We start from the raw sequence: 19,665 nt of genomic DNA on the forward strand, positions 1-19,665 counted from the left end.
AAGAGGGCATCAGATCCCATGGCGGTGCAGTTATAGATGGTTGTGGGCCACCAAATGGGCACAGGGATTTGAACCCAGGACCTCTGAAAGATCATTCAGTGCTCTTAACCACTGAGCCATTTCCCAAGCTCCTCTTTTTTTTCACACTTGGTTTCACTCATCTGGAACTAATTTTGTGATGTAAAATATTTTTTATCTTTTTTCATATAGAACAGCACAAGTTCATTAGAGTTTACTGACTGAGTCCTCCTTTCCTATTTACTTGTTAAATGTTTTCTGTTAAACAAAAAGTTCTTCCATGTAAGTTAACCTGCTTCTTGGACCCTATCTCTAATATTTCATATTGTCATACTGTTTCAGTTTCTGCATTTCATGGACAGTTTTGTGCTTTAATAGGTAAACTATCCTTCCAAGATACCTCAAATCTGGGCAGGCCAGGACATACCTGTGTAGTCCTTGATCCTTGTGAGGCAAGGAAAGAGAAATGTGTGTTTGATTTTGGCCTGGCACAACATAGTGATATACTGCATCAAAGCAGAATAAAATAGAGCAATAATCCCCCCAAACACCAAACGTGAGAAGAGAAGAGAAGAGAAGAGAAGGGAGGGGAGGTGCGAGGCGGAGGGGACGGATTGTGGATCGGGTCCGCGCCCTTAGAGGGGAGTGTGGAGGGGAGGGGTGAGTGGGGAAGGGAAGGGGGGAAGAGAGGTGCTAGAGGAAGAGGGGCCGAAGGGTCGGAGTGGCGAGGGGAGCGGTGAGAAGGAGCACAGGTGAAGAGAGGTACCAGAGGGGCTGGGGAGGGAGACGGGGAAGGGGCACTCCGGGAGAGGGGAGACGGAGAGGAATTGAGGAGGATGGAGAGTGATTTGTAGGCAAAGATGGATGATGGAGAACGGAAACACTGGGAAGAGGCGGTAGAAACGTCGTTTTAGGAGTAGAAGAGAGGATGGGTGAGATGGAGGAGGAGAGACGGAGAGAGGAGGCAGAAGATGACAGATGTCACACGGAAGAAAGAGAAGAGAAGAAGGTAAGAGAAGCAGAAGAAGGCCGAGAGAAGAGAGAAGGAGAAGACGCAAGAGTCAGTAGCGAGAGAAGAGAAGAGCGAGAGACGGGCTGAGAGACGTAGAGGGCGGAGTAGAGAGGAGAGAAGACGAGACTGGAGAGAGAGGAAGAGGAGAGGAGAGGAGAGGAGGAGGAGACGGAGAAGAGAGAGCAGGAGAAGAGAAGAGAAGAGAAGAGAAGAGAAGAGAAGAGAAGAGAAGAGAAGAGAAGAGAAGAGAAGAGAAGAGAAGAGAAGAGAAGAGAAGAGAAGAGAAAAGAAGAAATACTGGTTGTCTGGTTGTCTGAATTCCCGGGGAAGACTGACTGGTTTCTCATTTCTGCCAGGCTGCTCATGGCACTCCAGCTTCCTTCTGCTAAAACGGTTATCAAGACGCCAAATTAAAACTGTCCACTAAGAAACGTAATTTTTGTCAATGAATTTCAACTATTTGAAAGTTATTTATTTTAAAAAGTGGAAGAGTCAGGCCTTTTGATCACCATTTTCACTGGAAAGCTCCTCTTTAAGGCATGAAGGGCCTGAATACTTTGCTCAGCTGGAACAGTGTAAACTACAGGAGGCCAGTTTCGGCAGCTAGGTACATTTTGCACATGGACTCGCATTTTAGGAACCAAACATTTTGCATGCGGACACATCTTTTACATACGGACACAGGTATCCAGGCTTTTCGTCTAAACACAGGACTTGTTTACGGACACGTATTCACACGTGCAACGTGTCACACGGGAGCACATTTTGCACACTTCAGTTTGCATGCGCAAGCACGCACACCTTTTGGTGGTGACACGGGTGTAGGTGACAAGCTGCAAGCTGCGAATCAACAGAAACTACAACTCCCAGAGGTGGCCACGGAAGCAGTCAGGCCCCGCCCAGCGGCCTGTGCTCCCGGGTAGATGCCGGCTCACGTCCCGGCTTGGGTCCGGGCTCAGGTCCCAGTGCCCGGAGTCACAAGGCCGGTAGGTAGGGCCCCAGAGCCGGCGAGCCCCATGGAGCCGCGCGCCGGGGACGGCAGCTTTTTGGGAGACGTGGGTACGTGCTTCGCGCCGCAGAGGCCAAGGGCACCACACAGGGGCTGGAGCCAAGACCAGGATATCAGCTCTTAGGGATAGAGTAAGCTTATGGGTGGCCTTTATCCCGGAGATGGGCAGCGCGCCCAGTTGGTGGAGTGGGATGTAGAGATTCGAGCAGGATCCGAGTGATTCTGAGCATCTCGGATCGGCGTTTAATTTTGTCACCTTGTTCCAGACCGGTGCACTGCGGGGCTGGTCATCCCTGTGTTGCACCAGGTGTGGGATTCAGAACCGCCAGTTCACCTGAGAACCGCACACTTTGGGGATCATGCGGGGTCGTTGCCTGGTTCAGTGACAGATCCTGGGAAGCTTCTGTGCACTGGGCACACTGGTTGGCAGGCTCAGCAGGAGCCCACTGCGGCTTCTGCACCACTTTCCGGGCGTTTGGTGCAGTGTATCGGGTGGTGGTTCCCAGCATCCTACCCATACTTCAGCTGCTACTGTTATGTCCAGATCACTTTGTCCCCCTCAAAACGAACTAGGAGACCTAGTCCTGTCTGTAAAAGCAAAGAACCTTTATTCTTATTCAAGTTCAAATTCGGATTCTCCCTGTGTCCAGCGCATTGGCATGATAGGAGAGCCGCAGGCTCAGTTAGGGTGGGGATTTTTATAAAACCAGAGGTTGGGCTGAGGGATTTCGAAGGTTCAGGACCCCTGATTGACTGACATTTGTCTAGGGGTGTCCTGGTGAAAAGCGATGGGTGTGTGCTGGCAGGTGATCCTATCTGCAATGGTTGAACCGGTTCCTGGGTGGTGCCTGGGTGGTCTTTCTTGGAACCAGGTATTGCCTTAGGGTAAACTGAAACCCAGACCTCTCTTGAGCTTGCCATGGCCAGGCCCTACTAGGGAATAGGCCCCAGAATGAGGACACGGCCCAAACCTGTGGCATTTCTGGCGCTAAAAAAGTGTTCTCTGAACCTTTAGGGCAGCCTTAGGATGAAATGGATTCGAAGGCGAAGGGGCATTCTTTGGAGAAGTAAATTTTTTTTTATTGCTTACAAAGTAATAGCATGATAAATAAATGAAAATATATTTTGAAAGATTGGAAAGAAAACAAACAAAGCAAAAACAAAGTTAAACAAACCAAAATGCCCTCCCTGCCGCAGCATTTTTACATAAATTAAAAACAGTAATGTAAGGAAAATAAAAAACCCTAAAAGTTCATTTAGCCAAGTATAAAATTGCAGTCATAACACGGCAGATAATTTTTTAAATTGACTTTTGCAAAACAAACACCTTCAGAATGATCAAAGACCGTTTAATGAGTATCTGTTTTTCTTGGCACCCCGGCTGGCCCAAGACTTTGACCCTCATAGCGTGGTATTTGATAAGTGAATATGCAGTGGGTGGCTAACTACGGAAGCCTGTAAAGCACACGTTTTATTTTGCTCAGGTAGAGGATAGCACAGCACCAGAGCCAGGCCTGGTGGAAGTCACCTGAAACCCTAGCCCTTGGAAAGTAGAGTTCCTGGCCAACCTAGGCTATATGGCAAGATCTTGTCTCTAAATAAATATTTTAAAAACATCACTCCCAAGTATATTTTCTGCACAGCTTGTAGAGAAGAAAATCACATTCTCAATTAGTGGATGAACACATGTTGAGGTTCTTGGATTTTTTTATTTTTATTTATTTATTTATTTGTTTTTGAGACAGCTTTTCTGTGTGGCCCTGGTTGTCGTAGAACTCACTTTGTAGCCTAGGCTGGCCTTGAACTGGCCACCTGCCCCTGCTTCCCGAGTACCTGGCTTGTGCCACTACACTGGATTTTTTTTTTTGGCATTGTCATTTAAAAAATAGTATGTTTCTCCAAAAATCTGTCTTGGGGGTATCTGTATTTCTGGCCTAAGTGAATAAGCTGAATGTGTTAGAGCCAAAACAGCATCACTGTTCCAGCAAAAGTGGAGCCCGTCATAGGGATTTTACCTGTGTGACATTCTGACATGTAATTCTGCATTCCTGTTGTATTGTAAACAAAATATTTATGCATACCACTTTTTAGATCGTTTTTGTTTGCTTATGTAGCTATATTTCCCTCTCAATTTAATGAGGCCTTTGGAGAAGGGCCAGAAAAGATTGTTCATGTGTCATTGGGAACCCTCAGCTTCATTATTCTTTTTTTTAATGTGACCACCTACTCTTAGCAAGAATCCAGGATGCTTTCCAAAGTTTAGATTCATACTTTGAAGGGTCAGAATGGAAAACTTACCCTGAAATAGGAATTCAAAGAGAAGTTGTTGACAAACAAGCAAGACAAGCATACCTGAGGCTAAAAAAGATCTCAAAGAAAATAATAACTAGTAAACCCACTTTTGATGAGCAAAACAGTACACATGCTTATCTTTTCTCCGTAATGTGGCCCCGCGAAAAGCTAGGTCCTTCACAAGAAAACTAAGGCTGCCACTTCAAATGAAAACCTTTCCTAAAGTTCAACAGAAATGAAGAGGATAAGCCAGGTGTGGAGGTATGCACTTGTCATCTCAGCTGCTCAGACAGGAGGATGATGATGAGTTCAAGGCCAGCTCAGACTACTTCCAAAAAAAAAAAAAAAAAAAAAAAAATAAGAGCAAGAAAAGACCAAACGAGAGTGCAGGGCTGTGTGAAATGAAGCCCCAGCTTGCTGTGTTTTGTGACTGAGGCTTGTGAGAGAAGGGAGAGCACTCTCATGTGTAAGTAGCTTAGGGTGGCTAACAACAGGGAAGGCAGGCAGCAAATTACTGGGTGAGTGATGTGGAGGGGAAGGAAAAGATGAAGATCAATCATTCTAGGCAAGTGTGTTCAGCAGGGCTGTGGAAGGGGACTCCTGACGCTCATGGTGCAGCAACTTCCTGGTTCTTTCTCCTCCCAGGCAATGTTTTCACTTTCGCTTTCTTTCTTTCTCTTTCTTTTCCTCTGTCTTTAGAGCTGCTCCTCCCTAGTCCCTCCACCTAGGCAAACTTTTTCTTTAACCTCGTTGTGTGTTTTAAAAAAATGTATAGATTGGGATTCTTTTCTTTTTTAAAAAACACTGAGTGCATTTTAAAGTCACATAGCATGTCATTTATATATTTTTTGTCAAAGAATATTTTGGAGATTCATAATTAAAACATTTAAAAAAACTTGGTTGAGAAATACTTTAAACACAAAAACAGCTCTAATTTTTTTTTAAAAAAATATTATTTATTTTATTTTATGTGTTATTTTATGTATGTCTGTGTGAGGGTGCCAGATCAGCTGGAATGGGAGTTAAAGACAGTTGTGTGCTGCCATGTGGGTCCTGGGAATTGAACCAGGATTCTCTGGAAGAGCAGCCAGTGCTTTTAACACTGAGTTATCTCCACAGCCCTGCAGATCAAATGTTAAAGTAAAGATTTCTACACGTAAAGAGACAGGCACCTTGACTTCCAATAGGAAATAGCCACTGGGAGACTGTGATCAGGTCCCACATGACCAACTTACTATTTGGCTAGATGAGGAGGAAGGGAGATGGGAGCAAGATGGTAATGGGAGACCAGTTACATAGCAAGGATTGAAGATCGGGCTCCAGCCCCAGAGGGAGCTTACCAAAACAGTGCAGGGTCTCAGATTTCCAATGTAACACTTCCCCCAGGAGAGAATTCTGAGATTCAGGAATGGGGCACTCCATCAGAACTGGGGTCTTGGCACTGGGTTGGACCAGCAGGTGATGAAGCCTGACGAGCCAGTGCCCTGACTGGCTGTATTTTCTGCACTTCCTCTTAGAATATAATTAAGTTCTCACACACAAGCTATCCTTCCCCTTACTTTTTTGTTGTCCTTCCTGGTGCTCACTACTGATCTTTATGAAGAGAATGCCTTTTTTCCTCCCTAATTTGTAACCCTAGAGGAGCCATCGAGTGGCCAGGAGTGTCGGATGCACCCTAGATGACTAATGCCCCTCCCTGCTCTAAAGCTGATGTCAGTGAGCAGGTGGCAGCTCTTTCCATGCTCAGATTCCATGCTCTAGCTTTTTGTTTCTGTAACGGCTAATGTTTCTTGGCCGCTTAATTGGGCATGGAATAACCTGGGAGATAAACCTCTGGGTATATTTCTATGAGAGCCTTTCCAGAGAGGTACAGCTACGACCCAGAGGAATGTGGCTGTCTCCAATCCATGGACCGGGGTTCTAGATGGACTAAAACAGAGAAAAGAAGAACGTGAGCTGAGCACTAGCTTTCGTCTCTTCCGGCTTCCTGACTGTGCACACAATGTGAGCTGCCTGATGCCCCTGCACCTATATCCTGCCCGCTGTGATGGGTTTTATCTCTTACCCTGAGCCAAAATAAACTCTTCCTGCCTTAAGTTGCATTTGTCAAGGTGTTTTCCAATAGTAATGAGAAAAGTAACTAATATAGTTACACTTAAATTTTTTATTTTATTTTTTAATTGCTGTTTATTGAGCTCTCATTTTTCTCTGCTCCCCTCCCTGCCTCTTCCCCCCCCTTCAGCCCTTCCCCAAGGTCCCCATGCTCCCAATTTACTCAGGAGATCTTATCTTTTTCTACTTTCTACTTCCCATGTAGATTAGATCTATGTAAGTCTCTCTTAGTGTCCTCATTGTTGTCTATATTCTCTGGGATTATGGTTTGTAGGCTGGCTTTCTTTGTTTTATGTTTAAAAACCACCTATGAGTGAGTACATGTGAAATTGTCTTTCTGTGTCTGGGTTACCTCACTCAAAATGATGTTTTTCTAGTTCCATCCATTTGCCTGCAAAATTCAAGCTATCATTTTTTTTTTCTGCCGTGTAGTACTCCATTGTGTAAATGTACCACATTTTCCTTATCCGTTCTTCCGTTGAGGGACATTTAGGTGGTTTCCAGGTTCTGGCTATGACAAACAAAGCTGCTATGAACATAGGTGAGCACATGTCCTTGTGACATGATTGAGCATCCTTTGGATATATATCCCAAAGTGGGATTACTGGGTCTTGAGGAAGGTTGTTTCCTAATTTTCTGAGAAATCGCCACACTGACATCCAAAGGGGTTATACCAGCTTGCATTCCCACCAGCAATGCAGAAAATTTTTATTTTTATTTTATGACTGTGGATGTTTGGCCCTCATATGTGTTGATGTAACACATGTATTCAGTGCCCTCAGAGGCCAGAAGAGGGTGTTGGATCCTCCAGGACTGGAGTTATAAATGGTTATGAACCATCATATAGGTGCTAGGGAATGAGCTCTGGTCCCCTGAAAGAACAGTCAGAGCTCTTAACAGCTGATCCATCCCTTCAGCCCCCTTCTAAACATTTGAATTGCGGTAAAGAGCATATAACAAAAGATGCAGAGTTCAGTGGCGTTAATTACGTTGCACATTAAGCACAACAATCACCATCCTTCACCCACAGAACTTTTTTTATCCTGAAAAATTGACTTCATACTCCTTTTAGACAATAACTCTCTACCGTCCCTAGTCTCATTAGGCTGCTTTCTGTCCCTGCAATTGTGTTTACTTTAGGTACCCCATGTGAGTGGAATCATATAGCATATGTCCTTTTGTGAGTCACTTTTGCACTTAGTGTAGCATTTTTAAGGCCTATACACGTGTTCATATTTTCTTCCTATGTAGAGCTAATGAATGTTGTGTATACCACATTTTACTTGTGCACTCATCTCTTGATCAACACTTGAATTGTTTCTATCTTTGTTGTGTTTACTTACAAGAGTACCGGTGAGTGTTTGTTGGGTTTACTTACAGGAGTATGGATGAGGGGTTATGTACAAGATCAGGGATAACTCAAAGACAATTGCACCACTGAATGCATCATGGATGACAGTGCATGAAAGCTGGAAACCTGGAGTTCACTTGTAAGCAGCTCCACATTGGAGAGTGCCCTTTCCAGGCAGCTCAGTTGGTCTTAGTGTCTTCTAGGCTTCACGTATTTGAGAGGGTCTCTTTTCAGTTCTTACTATTTATGCATATCTGGAGAGTGAGAGACTTTGTGAATTTGGTCATTTTCAATAACTTCCTGATGCTACTGAGTTGTTTGCTTCCTGGGTTTTAAGATGTTTTCTTGTAGAATGGATTATTTCACCTCTCCTTAGAACATCCAGAATATCAAGAATCTTAATGAGTTTTCCTCCAGGGTTGAATGTTTTGTCTCAGAAAAAAAAACTGTTATGCAACAAATGAGTAAGAAGTAGCATCTCGGGGCTGGAGAGATGGCTCAGTGGTTAAGAGCACTGCCTGCTCTCCCAAATGTCCTGAGTTCAATTCCCAGCAACCACATGGTGGCTCACAACCATCTGTAATGAGGTCTGGTGTCCTCTTCTGGCCTGCAGACATACAGACAGAATATTGTACACATAATAAATAAATATTTTTAAAAAAGAAGTAGCATCTCATTGTAATTTGGGCTTGCATTTCTTTATGATTAGTGATGTTGACAATCTTTTCATATGTTTATTGGCCATTTGTATGTCTTCTTTGGATAAATATCTGTTAAAACCCTTTGCCCATTTTAAACTTGAATTATTTGGTTTTTAAGTTGTTGAATTGTGGAAGTCATTTATATATTCTTAATATTAATCTCTTATCAGATGTATAATTTGCAAATATTTTTTCCATTCTATGCATTGTCTTTAACTCTATTGATTGTGCCCTTTGATGATCTGAAATCTCTCTTCCCTTTCCTCCTCCTCCTGCTCTTCCTCTGCTCCGTCCACCTCCACTTTTGCTTATCACATTTGCTGCTTCTGCTTTCTGATATCTGTCACCCCAACACAAACGTAAGGCTTACTTTGTTGTTCTTTTCCTTTTAAAGTTGCATGGAACTTCTCTTTGGGGTTTTCCTCTCCCACATTGACTTTAAATTGTTAGCTACACTATAGAACACTATCCCCTCAAACTGTATATTGCTACTTAAGTGTTACTTCCTTCTTGGTAAGGCACAGTATACAGAGGTAAAACTGTGCAACTCCTAAGCACAGTGGTGAGCTATAGCTGTGTCTATAAGGGCCAGGGGTGGGAGAGGGGATCATAGTGTGAACCAGATACATAGCACAGACATCCTTATATGCCCTGGCGAGGACTTTGAACTCTACCCCCTACCTAGTTGGGCTTCTTTTTTAAAAAAAATTTATTATTTTATTTCATGTGCATTGGTGTTTTGCCTGAATGTGTGTATATCTCTATCTCTATACCTATACCTATATCTATATCTATCTATCTGTGTGAGGGTGTTGGATCCCCTGGAACTAGAGTTACAGACAGCTGTGAGCTGCCATATGGGTGCTGGAAATTGAACTTGGTTCCTCTGGAAGAGCAGTATGTGGTTTTTTTTGTTTCGTTTTGTTTTTTGAGACAGGAGTTCTCTGTGTAGCCCTGGCTGTCCTGGAACTTGCTCTGTAGATCAGGCTGGCCTCGAACTCACAAAGGTATGCCTGCCTCTCTGTCTCCTGAGTGCCGGGATTAAAGGCGTGGGCCATCACCGGTGGCCAGGTGCAGTATGTGCTTTTAACCGCTGAGCTATCTCTCCAGCCCTGCTTATGGATTTTAATCGGACCATAGGGATCAATTGCATAGCCACATATGGTGTATTGGCTGCCACTGGGTCCTGGAGTCTCACATGTCTTCATTTGTCCTGATGGCAGTAGGAGGGTTGTTTTAGTAAGGGCTCTGCTTCCTCTGCAGGTTTCTGGGTGGAGCGCACCCCTGTGCATGAGGCAGCTCAGCGGGGCGAAAGCCTTCAACTTCAGCAGCTGATTGAGAGTGGAGCATGTGTTAATCAGGTCACCGTGGACTCCATCACGCCCCTTCATGCTGCCAGTCTGCAGGGCCAGGCCCAGTGCGTGCAGCTGCTGCTGGCAGCTGGTGCCCAGGTGGGTGACCTTGTGGGGCTGATGGCTACCTAGCTGCGGCTGTAGCAGTGGATGGGACGGGCTCGGGAGCATACTCGAGAGAAGTATGACTGTAAGGTCATGCAAACACGTGACTAGACAGGGTGTTCCAGTGAAACTGCTTAGGGTGCTGGAAGCCATGGGTCAGGTGGGGTGGTTGCTGTGGATCAGAGCAGGGAAGTGTTTTTGGATGGGGCACTTTAGCGAAGTGGTTTAGCGTAACTCTGCTGGTCAGGGCAGAGCAGGGCAGCTATGGACTAGACGCAGCCTCTCAGGGTGCAGTTGGTCTTGGGCTGAACAGTTGCTGTGTAGGTTTATCCAACAGAGTTCTTGGTTCCAGGTCATACAAGTGAGGTGCTGGCAAAACAACTGGGGTGGCCTGGGGTGGGGGAATGAAAGTAACAGAACAAACTTCTGACCTGGTTGCCTTCGCTAGCGTGCATATTCACGGCACGGTTAGTTTCAGCGGCCAGTGGTTTCTGCAGACTATCGGCCTGCTTAGCAGAGCTGTCAGGATCTGCGCCAGCCCCTACGCTGGTGCTTATAACGAATACCACGCTCTGGTCTCGGAGCTCACCAGGTGAGAGCAGAGCGAAGGCAATGCACCATTTACTCTTCCCCAAAGCGTGGAATGGAACAAGTCCCGCGGTTTTCAGTGTGGAGAAGCTAAATTTCGGTCAACTCTGAGTTTGTTTTCCCTGTCTAGGGAGTTGCCCTCTTCCTGGATGGTGATTTTTCCATACAAGATGAGGCATGCTAAACAGTATGGAGCACTTTTTTTTTTTTTTAAAGTCAAAGCTGAGTTAAAAGTCATCTTGATTCCCATTTCCTCAGCTTGCAACCTCAGACTCTCCCTTTCTGCCCTATGTTTATTATTTGCCCAGGGTGGTAGTAGGGGTGAGGCCGAGTTTCAGCCTGCCCTGGGAGGGAAGGGAGGCTGAGGGACGGACGTCTATACTTACGAGACTCGCGTGCATTCCTACCTCAAAACCACACGTCTTTTCTCTTTGAACTCCCTCGCCTGGCTTGGTGCACAGCAGCAAACTGGTAATTTTAAGACGCGGTCTTTCCAAAGATGGATCTGCATAAAGATTACAAGCGTCATCCCATTCATTTACCTCACCCTTTGACGTTTGTTTCTTCTGTTGTTGGAGGTGGATGCGCGCAACATTGATGGCAGCACCCCTCTTTGTGACGCTTGTGCCTCAGGCAGCATCGAGTGTGTGAAGCTCTTGCTATCCTATGGGGCGAAGGTCAACCCTCCTCTGTACACAGCATCCCCGCTACACGAGGCCTGCATGAGTGGTGAGTCTGTGTGTCAGGGACCACTGGAATGGCCCAGTATAAAGCACTTAGAGCCCAGAGGAGGATAGTGGCCTGTGTACATGGGGGAGGGACCCAATTCTTCTTGAAGAAAAGAATTCAGTCAGGAGACATGGTTTAAGCAGAAGTTTTTCTAAAACAAAGACTCCACAGAAAGATTGGAATGTTGGCCATCCCATGGTGTGTACAGCCCAGAGAATTCTGCGTTGTGGATCATAAAGAAGTTTTTATGAATATTTGTGAGGTAGGATGCATATTCTTCTCCTAAATTATGGTGGACCAGACTTTCCATTTTAAGGTATTTCTTCTAAGAAAACAAAACCCATCAAAGGAGATGTGTGTCAAAACCCTCAATGCCAGTGATATTATAATGAAGTCAGGTTGTTTGGGGATGTGGAGCCTTCAGCAACATGCATGTGTTGGGAAAGGCCTTGGTGCCTTGGTCTCTGATACACTGGGAACAACCTAATTGAAGCTTCAATGATGTCCATCCATAATGGCTATTTGACCATCAGGAGACATGGTTGCTAAGATATAGCTACAGGTTTCCTTGGTTTCTTTACATCTAACTCCTTGCCCACCCAGCATCAAGGAGGATTTGGTCTGAGGGAAAGGTATGAAACTGAGGTAAAAGTGACTCAAGAGTCTGCTGGGAGCAATGGAACTGCCTGAAAAGAATTTATCTAGGAGCAGGGACCTTTGGGGTGGGGGGAGACTATGTTGGTAGTTGTAATGTTAATGAGGTTCGCCAGCAGTGGATGTGGGGTTAAGTTTTAGGGATGGGGATGATTACTAGGTAGCTATCAACAATGAGGTGGTAATTAAGTGATGTGAGAAGAAGGGTGATTGGCCGCGGTGGCGCATGCCTTTAATCCCTGCACTCCAAGGCAGAGGCAGGCGGATCTCTGAGTTCAAGGTCAGCCTGGTCTACAGAGTGAGTTCCAAGACAGTCAGAGCTGTTACACAGAGAAACCCTGCCTCAAAAGAACCACAACAAAAACCCAAAACACAAACAACAACAACACCAAAAAACAAAACAAAAGAAAAAAAGAAAGAAGGAAAGAAAGAAAAGAAAGAGAAGATGGAGTCTGTAGCAGAATCTTCCTGGAAAGGAGGGAAGTGGGGATCCCAATCCAAATCTGCCCTGAAGACAAGGAGGCGCCGGAGGGCAACTTGCTTAGTGAGAAAGTCAAAGAAAGGTTCTTTCTTCCCAGAGACTGGCGGGGTGACAGCAGCTACGTGTGCTTTCTGTAACTTGGATGCTCTCCAGACTCGGTGCGGAGAAACTTGGGAGATGAGGATCAGGATGGTTTCTGATCCCTGTGTCCAAGTGGTTTCCCACAACTTCTGTCCTCAGCAGGAAGGTGGCCCTGACCCTCTCCTTTTACTACCAAGTGTGCTAAGAACTCCTGAGGGGGAGTCTTTGTATTCTTCCAGGGCCTTGCCGAGGTACCAGCTGCTTTGTATGCTGAGATATAGGCTGCTTACCCTCTGTTCGTGGCAGTGCCACCTTTTCAGCTGCTGCTTATTATGGTTACCGTTTCCGGTTACGTGTTCACGAACATCTCCATCTTTCCCCATTTGTTTTAAGGGAGTTCTGAATGTGTGCGACTTCTTATTGATGTTGGGGCCAATCTGGAAGCTCACGATTGCCATTTCGGGACCCCCCTACATGTTGCCTGTGCACGAGAGCATTTGGACTGTGTCAAAGTGTTGCTCAATGCAGGTATGCTGCTGCTTATCCAAGCTAGTACTTACCTGAGTGGATGAGTTACCTGCGCTGCGCTAGCAGAGGTCTGGGTAGTGGAAACAGACAGAAAACGGTTTGAAATCGGTTCTCCCATCACTCAGAGAGAACTTGTGCCTTAGCCTCTGCATTTATAGGACTAGAAAAATAACACCTATTTTCCCAGGTGTTGGAAATATTCTCAATAATGTTTCTATAATGCCTGGTATAAAGTCAACATTTGTGTGTGTGTGCGTGCATGCGTGCATGTGTGTGTGTGTGTGTGTGTGTGTGTGTTGTACACATATCAGAGGGACGTGTTAGATGTCCTGCTTTACCACTCTCTGTTCTGCCTTATTCCCTTCAGGCAGGCTCTCTCACTGAACTGTGAGCTAGGCTGGCAACCAGCAAACCTCAGTGATCATCCTCTCTCTGCCCCTCACAGAATATGGTTACGGTCCACAGAGCCATGGTTTCTATGTGGGTCCTGGAGGTCTGAACTCAGGTCCTCTTGTTTGTACAGCAAGTGGCCCAACTTGATGAGCCATCTCAGATCCATGGATGGTTATTTTTAGCAAATATAGGCAGCAGTCTATCATGTCTGCCTGATGAGGTTTGCTATCTGAATCTGAGTCAGAGGTGTACTGGGAAATGGTGTTGGCAGCAAATAGGAAAAGGGAGCACGTGTAATCTGGCTCACAGCGGGTGTGTGAAAAAGGCTCTCTGCAGAGAGACTCCCGAAGTGAACAGAAAATCTGCACATGTTTGGGATAGGTGAAATCTTTTTTGCCTTTCGGAATACTTAAGTCTTTGGCTAATTGACTCCATGAATACAGAACCCAACAGTCCCTGGATGGCCGCTGGAATGAAGAAACCAATTACTACTGGGTTAACAATGAAGTCATTTCTTGATTCATGTGACAAAACTTGAGAAGTATAGCAGAAGTATAGTCATTCTAAGGTCATGGTTCCAGACTGTCGCTTTGCCTTTGAATTTCAAAATCTGCTTTTCTTAGGGTTAGCTGGCTACTGTGATAGCGGATAAATGGATGCAGCTGATACAAGCTCTGTGTGTGTGTGTGTGTGTGTGTGTGTGCGTGTGTGTGAGTGTGCGCATGCATGTGTGTGTATGTATGAGAAAGAGAGAGTGAGAGCGAGCGAGCCAGAGAGCGAGAGAGAGCGAGAGCGAGAGGGAGAGAGCGAGAGCGAGAGCGAGAGAGAGAGAGAGAGAAAGAGAGAGAGAGGTATCCCTGGAGCTGGAGTTCCAGGCAGTCGTGAGAACAGCATCTCTCAGCCCTTCAGCACTTTATATCCTAAGGTTCTCTTGTAGCTTTTTCAGAAGAGTGGAGCTTCTCCTTTCCTGGTGTCACTAGCTTACCTCCCCCAATGCTTCATTGGCTTAAACGAGGTCTTGTGTCCAAACCTGATCCCTGGAGTCCAGCTTTGTCAGCTTCGGATTGGGTGACTTGAACCAATTATTATGACACAGGAAAAGGCATTGGAGCAGTTAGAGCACACCCTGGAGTTGAGGGGAGGTCTGTCTGCTCACTCCACCCCAAGTCCCAACACGTTTTTAAAGGGAAATTTCTATACATCGAGGATGAGTAGAATTTGGGGTAGGGGGCATCTCCTTTCTCCATGGAGGCAATTAAGCCTTAAGGGCAGATGCAGTCTGGGGCAGATTGTACCAGGAAAGCAGAAAAGAGGGTCCCGAGCCTTGATCCAAACAGGAACTGAAGACGGGAGGAGCCAGGAAGAGGCAGACCAGATACCACTTCAATTTCTCATGGGCTCCCTCAACAGGATTGTTTTTTCCACTTTATTTTCCTTTGAGCTGCTTTTTCCTCATGAAGTCTTCCCAACCCTCATGGGAGCAGAGTGAGGTGGCATAGCCCTAGGTACTCACACATGGAGTCTTACAAAAGCAATGCATTTCTGTACTGCGGAGGCCGAGTCACAGGCCTGTTGTGGACCTAAGGAGAGCCACATGCCACATCTCCAGAAAATGTGCAGGAGGTGCTTCTGCAGTGACAGCAAAGGTCCTGACTCCGGTGGAGGAGCTGAGCCACGGACGGAGTGCTCATACTGCACTCCACCGTGAACCAAGAGACATTTGCGCCTTTTCTCTTGTAGGGAGAGAGGCTGAGTTAAGGAACTAGGTTCTGTTTGCAGAGGACGAGAACTGGTGAGGGTCAGAGTCCAGTTACTACGGTTAAGTAACGTTTCATCTGATCATTAACAGTAAATATTTAACTCTAATGGAAACGCCCAGAAGTGGGTAGTTAAGGATTATTTGCGCTTCCATCTCCTTGGCAGAGTCCGTGTTACTGTGTGCTGTCATTTGTGCCGCTGTCCAGGGCTGGGGCTGATCGCAGCTGTGCGCCAGGATGTTGGGCAGCCCTCACCTCACCGCTCTCTGTTTTGCTCCAAATCACATTAGTCCTTTGTTGTTTTGAAGTTAGGATTTTGCTAGGGAGCCAGCTTTGACCCCTTTCTCCAAAGCCTGAAATTGACAGTTCTTAGGGCCTAGAAGGTGCTTTACCACCTCCCCCACATGGCCAAGACATGACAGGCTCATTGTGCCACCAAGTCTCTCCCTTCTGACATTCTTCCCCCCTCTCCTTTTGTTCCTGCTCCAGCTTTCTAACAAAAATCTGCCGGTGTTCATAATCTCTCAGTGTTTCTGCTTTCACTGAGCACTGACTTGAGCCCATACAGATTGCTGTGCACACGCTTGGTCTGGTGTTTCCAGTCGGCTTCCTTCGTTTACCCTCCTTCCTTTCTACCCAATCAAATAATACACATTATGGAAAAATCTCATTGTTTACTTTGGGAAGGCCACTTTGAAAGAGTCACTCAGGGTCCAAGGCCTTATCTCAGGAGCCAAGGTAGCTAACAGCAAGGAAGGAGGGGTGTCTGTTCCAGATCTTTCCTGCTTCCCTTTTCTCTCCGACCTTGAGGGTATTTTGCTTCCTGACGTCTTTTTCTGCATTGTTAAAATCGAGATAATCACATTCCTTCCTGGTTGGCAAGACTATTGCAAGAATCAATAAGAGAAAGCCACTTGGACTTTAGACTCTGTGTTCTTTACAATTTAGATCATTACAAATTGTGTATCTAGCATTAAAATTTATTTTTGCACAATGGTTACAACAGTCTAAAAATTATTTACTCCTATAAGGAAATATTGAAAGAAAACCATCTGAGGTAAGAGAGTGATTGGTTTGTGGGGCAATTACAATTTCATGCCGTTTTGTAATTTATATGTGTGACTCAACCCTCTCCTTTGAGGAGTCAGCAGTCCTCCTGACCCGAGCTTTCTGGATTTTGTAAGGAGGAATGGAAAGAGTACTCTCAGGATTACACTGTGGCCATTGTGATAAATACAGCCCTTAATTCCAGAGGATTAAACAGATTTTAAAGCAGAAAGAAGGGCTTTTCCAACAGTGTTTCAAGTAGAAACAGCACTAACCAGTGGCATGTTGCTGACAAAGCTATGAATTTAAATATTGGTTTGAAACTATAATTTAGGGAATTTATCAACGCTAAGAAATTTGCTTAGTTTCTCTAAAATACTTTAATCTTTTCCAATTAATTGTTAGCTATTTTTCTTTACTGGTTCAGGAAACTTCAAAGAAGTTAACTTCTTCTACCAAACAAATTCTGAGGCCTTAGAAAAATCCATTATATAGAACCAGTGGGTCAAGAAGGTCATTTCACAGAGACCACTTTGTAATCATAATTTTGAACTTTCAGACATTTATCTTAAACTTTTATTCATCGTGATTGTAAGCATGTGAGCTCAGGTGTGCATGCCTTGGTGCATTTGTGTTATCAGAGGACAGTTTTGTGGAGTTGGTTCTTTCCTTCCCTCTTTTTGTGGGTTCTGGGGATTGGGTTCAGTTCACCAGGCTTGTGCTGAGCCATCTTGCCAGGCTAAGTCTTTATTTTTTTTTAATGCATTTTAAAATGGTGTATTTAGTTACTAATTCTTTGGCTCTTTCTGTATGCCCCCAGAAAGATAAGGAGGGTGGAGCTGAGTTCACAGCTAACCTCCAACACAAAGTCTGTTTCCTGTGGTAGAGCCGCTATGTCACGTGGTGTGTCTTTATAAGGCTGCAACATTTGGGCGACTGGGGATGATCCTCTAGAAATCTAGGGACCTATGAGGACAGACTCCTGGGCACATCAGAACAGACATTTGACACATAAGAAGCCTTTTATTTTGCTTTATATATACTTATTGCCGCCCTCACTTTCATAAGGAAAAAATAGTTATTCCTCTTGGATTTTGAGAAGGCACAGAAGGGTGCGTTTTGATTTTGTTTTCTGGACGGGGATTGCTTTTGTGCTCTGCCAAAGGATGATTTGTAGGTCAGTTTTCTTCTTGGTTCCGCATCCTCCCTTTGGTGACAGATATTTTCTGCTCTGTCCATCCCCCCTAGGGGCCAATGTGAACGCAGCGAAACTGCACGAGACCGCCCTTCATCATGCGGCCAAAGTAAAGAATGTCGACCTCATTGAGATGCTCATAGAGTTTGGAGGCAACATCTACGCCCGGGACAACCGGGGAAAGAAGCCCTCGGACTACACGTGGAGCAGCAGCGCCCCGGCCAAGTGCTTTGAGTACTACGAAAGTGAGCCAGGCTCTGTTGTGCAAATGTCCCCATATCCCAGTGTCTTAGTTAGGGTTTCTGTTGCTGTGACGGAACATCATGACCAAATAGCAAGTTGGGGAGAAAAAGCTTTATTTGGCTTACATTTCCATATTGTTCATCATCAATGGAAGTCAGGACAGGAACTCCGACAGGGCAGGATCCCAGAGGCAGGAGCTGATGCAAAGGTCATGGAGCGGAGCTGCTTACTGGTTTGCTTCCCCGGGTTTGCTCATCCACCAGCTTAGTGATGGTCCCACCTACCATAGGCTTAGCCTTCCCTCACTGCCTAGTAATTGAGAAAATGCCTTACAGCTGGATCTCGTGAAGGCATTCCCTCAACTGAGGCTCCTTCCTCTCTGTTGACTCTAACTTGAGACAAGTTGACCCAAAACCAGTCAGTACACCCCGGTTGCCAGGAACCCCCACCAATCACCTTGGGTCCCCAGTTTGCTATCTCTCCTTGAATTTATGCTGACCACTTTGAGTTGAGTCCTGCGCACCTGTCCTTGCCCACTAGGACGTACTGGGAATACTTCTGTCTCTGGGGACGGTTTTGTACTGAAACACCAGCTCTTGCTGTAGTCCTTGGCCTGTGGCCCCACTGAGGAAAGAAGCCTACAGTAACATGAGCAGGCTGCTAGCACCTTTCCTTGCGTAAACCCTTCACTCATGTCTCATTTGGCTGGATGTATGACAAATGAGCCTCTTAGCCACAAATTAGTTCTTTGCTGATAAATCTATTTGCCAAATACTGTCAAAAACAAAGCAACAATCCCATCCCCTCCATCAAAACAAAAGACCCCTGTCTCGAAGGACCCAACCCCACAGGATGAATCCCTGTGGACACCACCTGAACCTTGTTGCCTGACTTCATTCTCTGGTCCCTGGCTATCCCACTTTCCAGGGATGACATGTGATCCGTCCAAATTCTAGGGGGAAGGGAGGCTCTTCCAGTTCTGCCTTAGCACTTGTTAAGTCACAGGATGTACTTCTTCTAGAAATTATCCTCTTACATTTCCTTGTCTTTTTTTTTTTTTTTCTCCAGAGACACCTCTTACGCTCTCCCAGCTCTGCAGGGTGAGCTTGAGGAAGGCCACTGGTGTTCGAGGGCTAGAGAAAGTCGCCAAGTTAAACATCCCTCCACGGCTCATCGACTACCTTTCCTATAACTGAGCTGCAAGCAGGGGCTGGATAGGCTGGTGACTTGCTGTGCCTAGCCTTGGGCCCTAAGGAGTTCTGCCTGTTTCTCTGAAACACTGTCGTTGCTATAGATAGATTGACGCTGCGCTGTGTTCTCTTTGGCTGTCCTTTTGATGTCTTCCTCTGAACCCTCGAGAAGATCTCTGAAGCACCAGGTGGCCTGTGTCTGACGTCACAGTTGCTAGTCTTCTGGAACTAATGCTGTCACTCTAGGCTGGGCTCAGTTTTCCAGCTTTCCTCTTGTCACTGGCCTCCCTCTAAGGCACTCAAGCCAGATAGTTCAAGGTGCACAGGGAATGCTGGGAACTCAGGACACTGATGTTGATTTTCCTATATCTGGGTGCCATGCCACAGAAGAAGCATCAGGTTCTAAGCACCTGACCCAGTAACCTGGGAGACCATTCTGCTGGCATTTTGCCACTCAGACGGTCTTTCTGGGGTAGCAGCTGGCACTTTCCAAGGTCTCCCTGCACCCAGGTATATCTCTCAGGGGCTTACAGATCAGAGTGGAGATGGCTCAGCCATTGTACCCTGACATCTAGCAGTGTTTCATAGGACTCAATTATTTTTAAAAAGTTTATGTTGGGTCTAGAGAGATAGCTCAGGACCAGAGTTCAGTTCCCAGCACCCACACCAGGCAGCTTACAATGGTCTATTACTTCAGCTCCAGGGGATCCGACACCCTCTTCTGGCCTCCTCAAATATTCACACATATATATGTATATACACATACACACGCACACACACAGACACACACAGATAGAGAAGTATACATAAATAGTAGTAAAATCTTT

The 19,665-nt window shown here is 45.7% G+C and overlaps 1 protein-coding gene across 2 annotated transcripts; it reads left to right on the plus strand.

Moving 5' to 3' along the window:
* Positions 1-1,915: 1,915 nt before the first annotated feature.
* Positions 1,916-19,027, plus strand: Asb13 (ankyrin repeat and SOCS box containing 13). Of its 2 annotated transcripts, none has more exons than XM_038333158.1 (6): positions 1,916-2,089; positions 9,759-9,946; positions 11,116-11,269; positions 12,879-13,013; positions 17,459-17,650; positions 18,717-19,027. In XM_038333158.1, exons 1-6 carry the CDS (start codon positions 1,954-1,956, stop codon positions 18,842-18,844), a joined length of 933 nt encoding a protein of 310 aa, XP_038189086.1. In that variant the 5' UTR covers positions 1,916-1,953; the 3' UTR covers positions 18,845-19,027. The 2 variants fall into 2 exon arrangements, with proteins under 2 accessions (XP_038189086.1, XP_038189087.1); XM_038333159.1 differs by having other exon boundaries at positions 1,922-2,089; positions 11,119-11,269.
* Positions 19,028-19,665: the final 638 nt, after the last annotated feature.

This window comes from Arvicola amphibius, chromosome 6, assembly GCF_903992535.2.
Source record: "Arvicola amphibius chromosome 6, mArvAmp1.2, whole genome shotgun sequence".
NCBI lineage: Eukaryota > Metazoa > Chordata > Mammalia > Rodentia > Cricetidae > Arvicola > Arvicola amphibius.

Excerpts from the sequence above, each read along its gene's own strand:
- Asb13 (XM_038333158.1), top strand. The coding sequence starts at position 1,954 with ATGCCGGCTCACGTCCCGGCTTGGGTCCGGGCTCAGGTCCCAGTGCCC. Across the intron at positions 9,947-11,115 it reads TGCTGGCAGCTGGTGCCCAG|GAGGTGGATGCGCGCAACAT; the intron begins GTGGGTGACCTT and ends CTTCTGTTGTTG. Across the intron at positions 11,270-12,878 it reads ACACGAGGCCTGCATGAGTG|GGAGTTCTGAATGTGTGCGA; the intron begins GTGAGTCTGTGT and ends ATTTGTTTTAAG.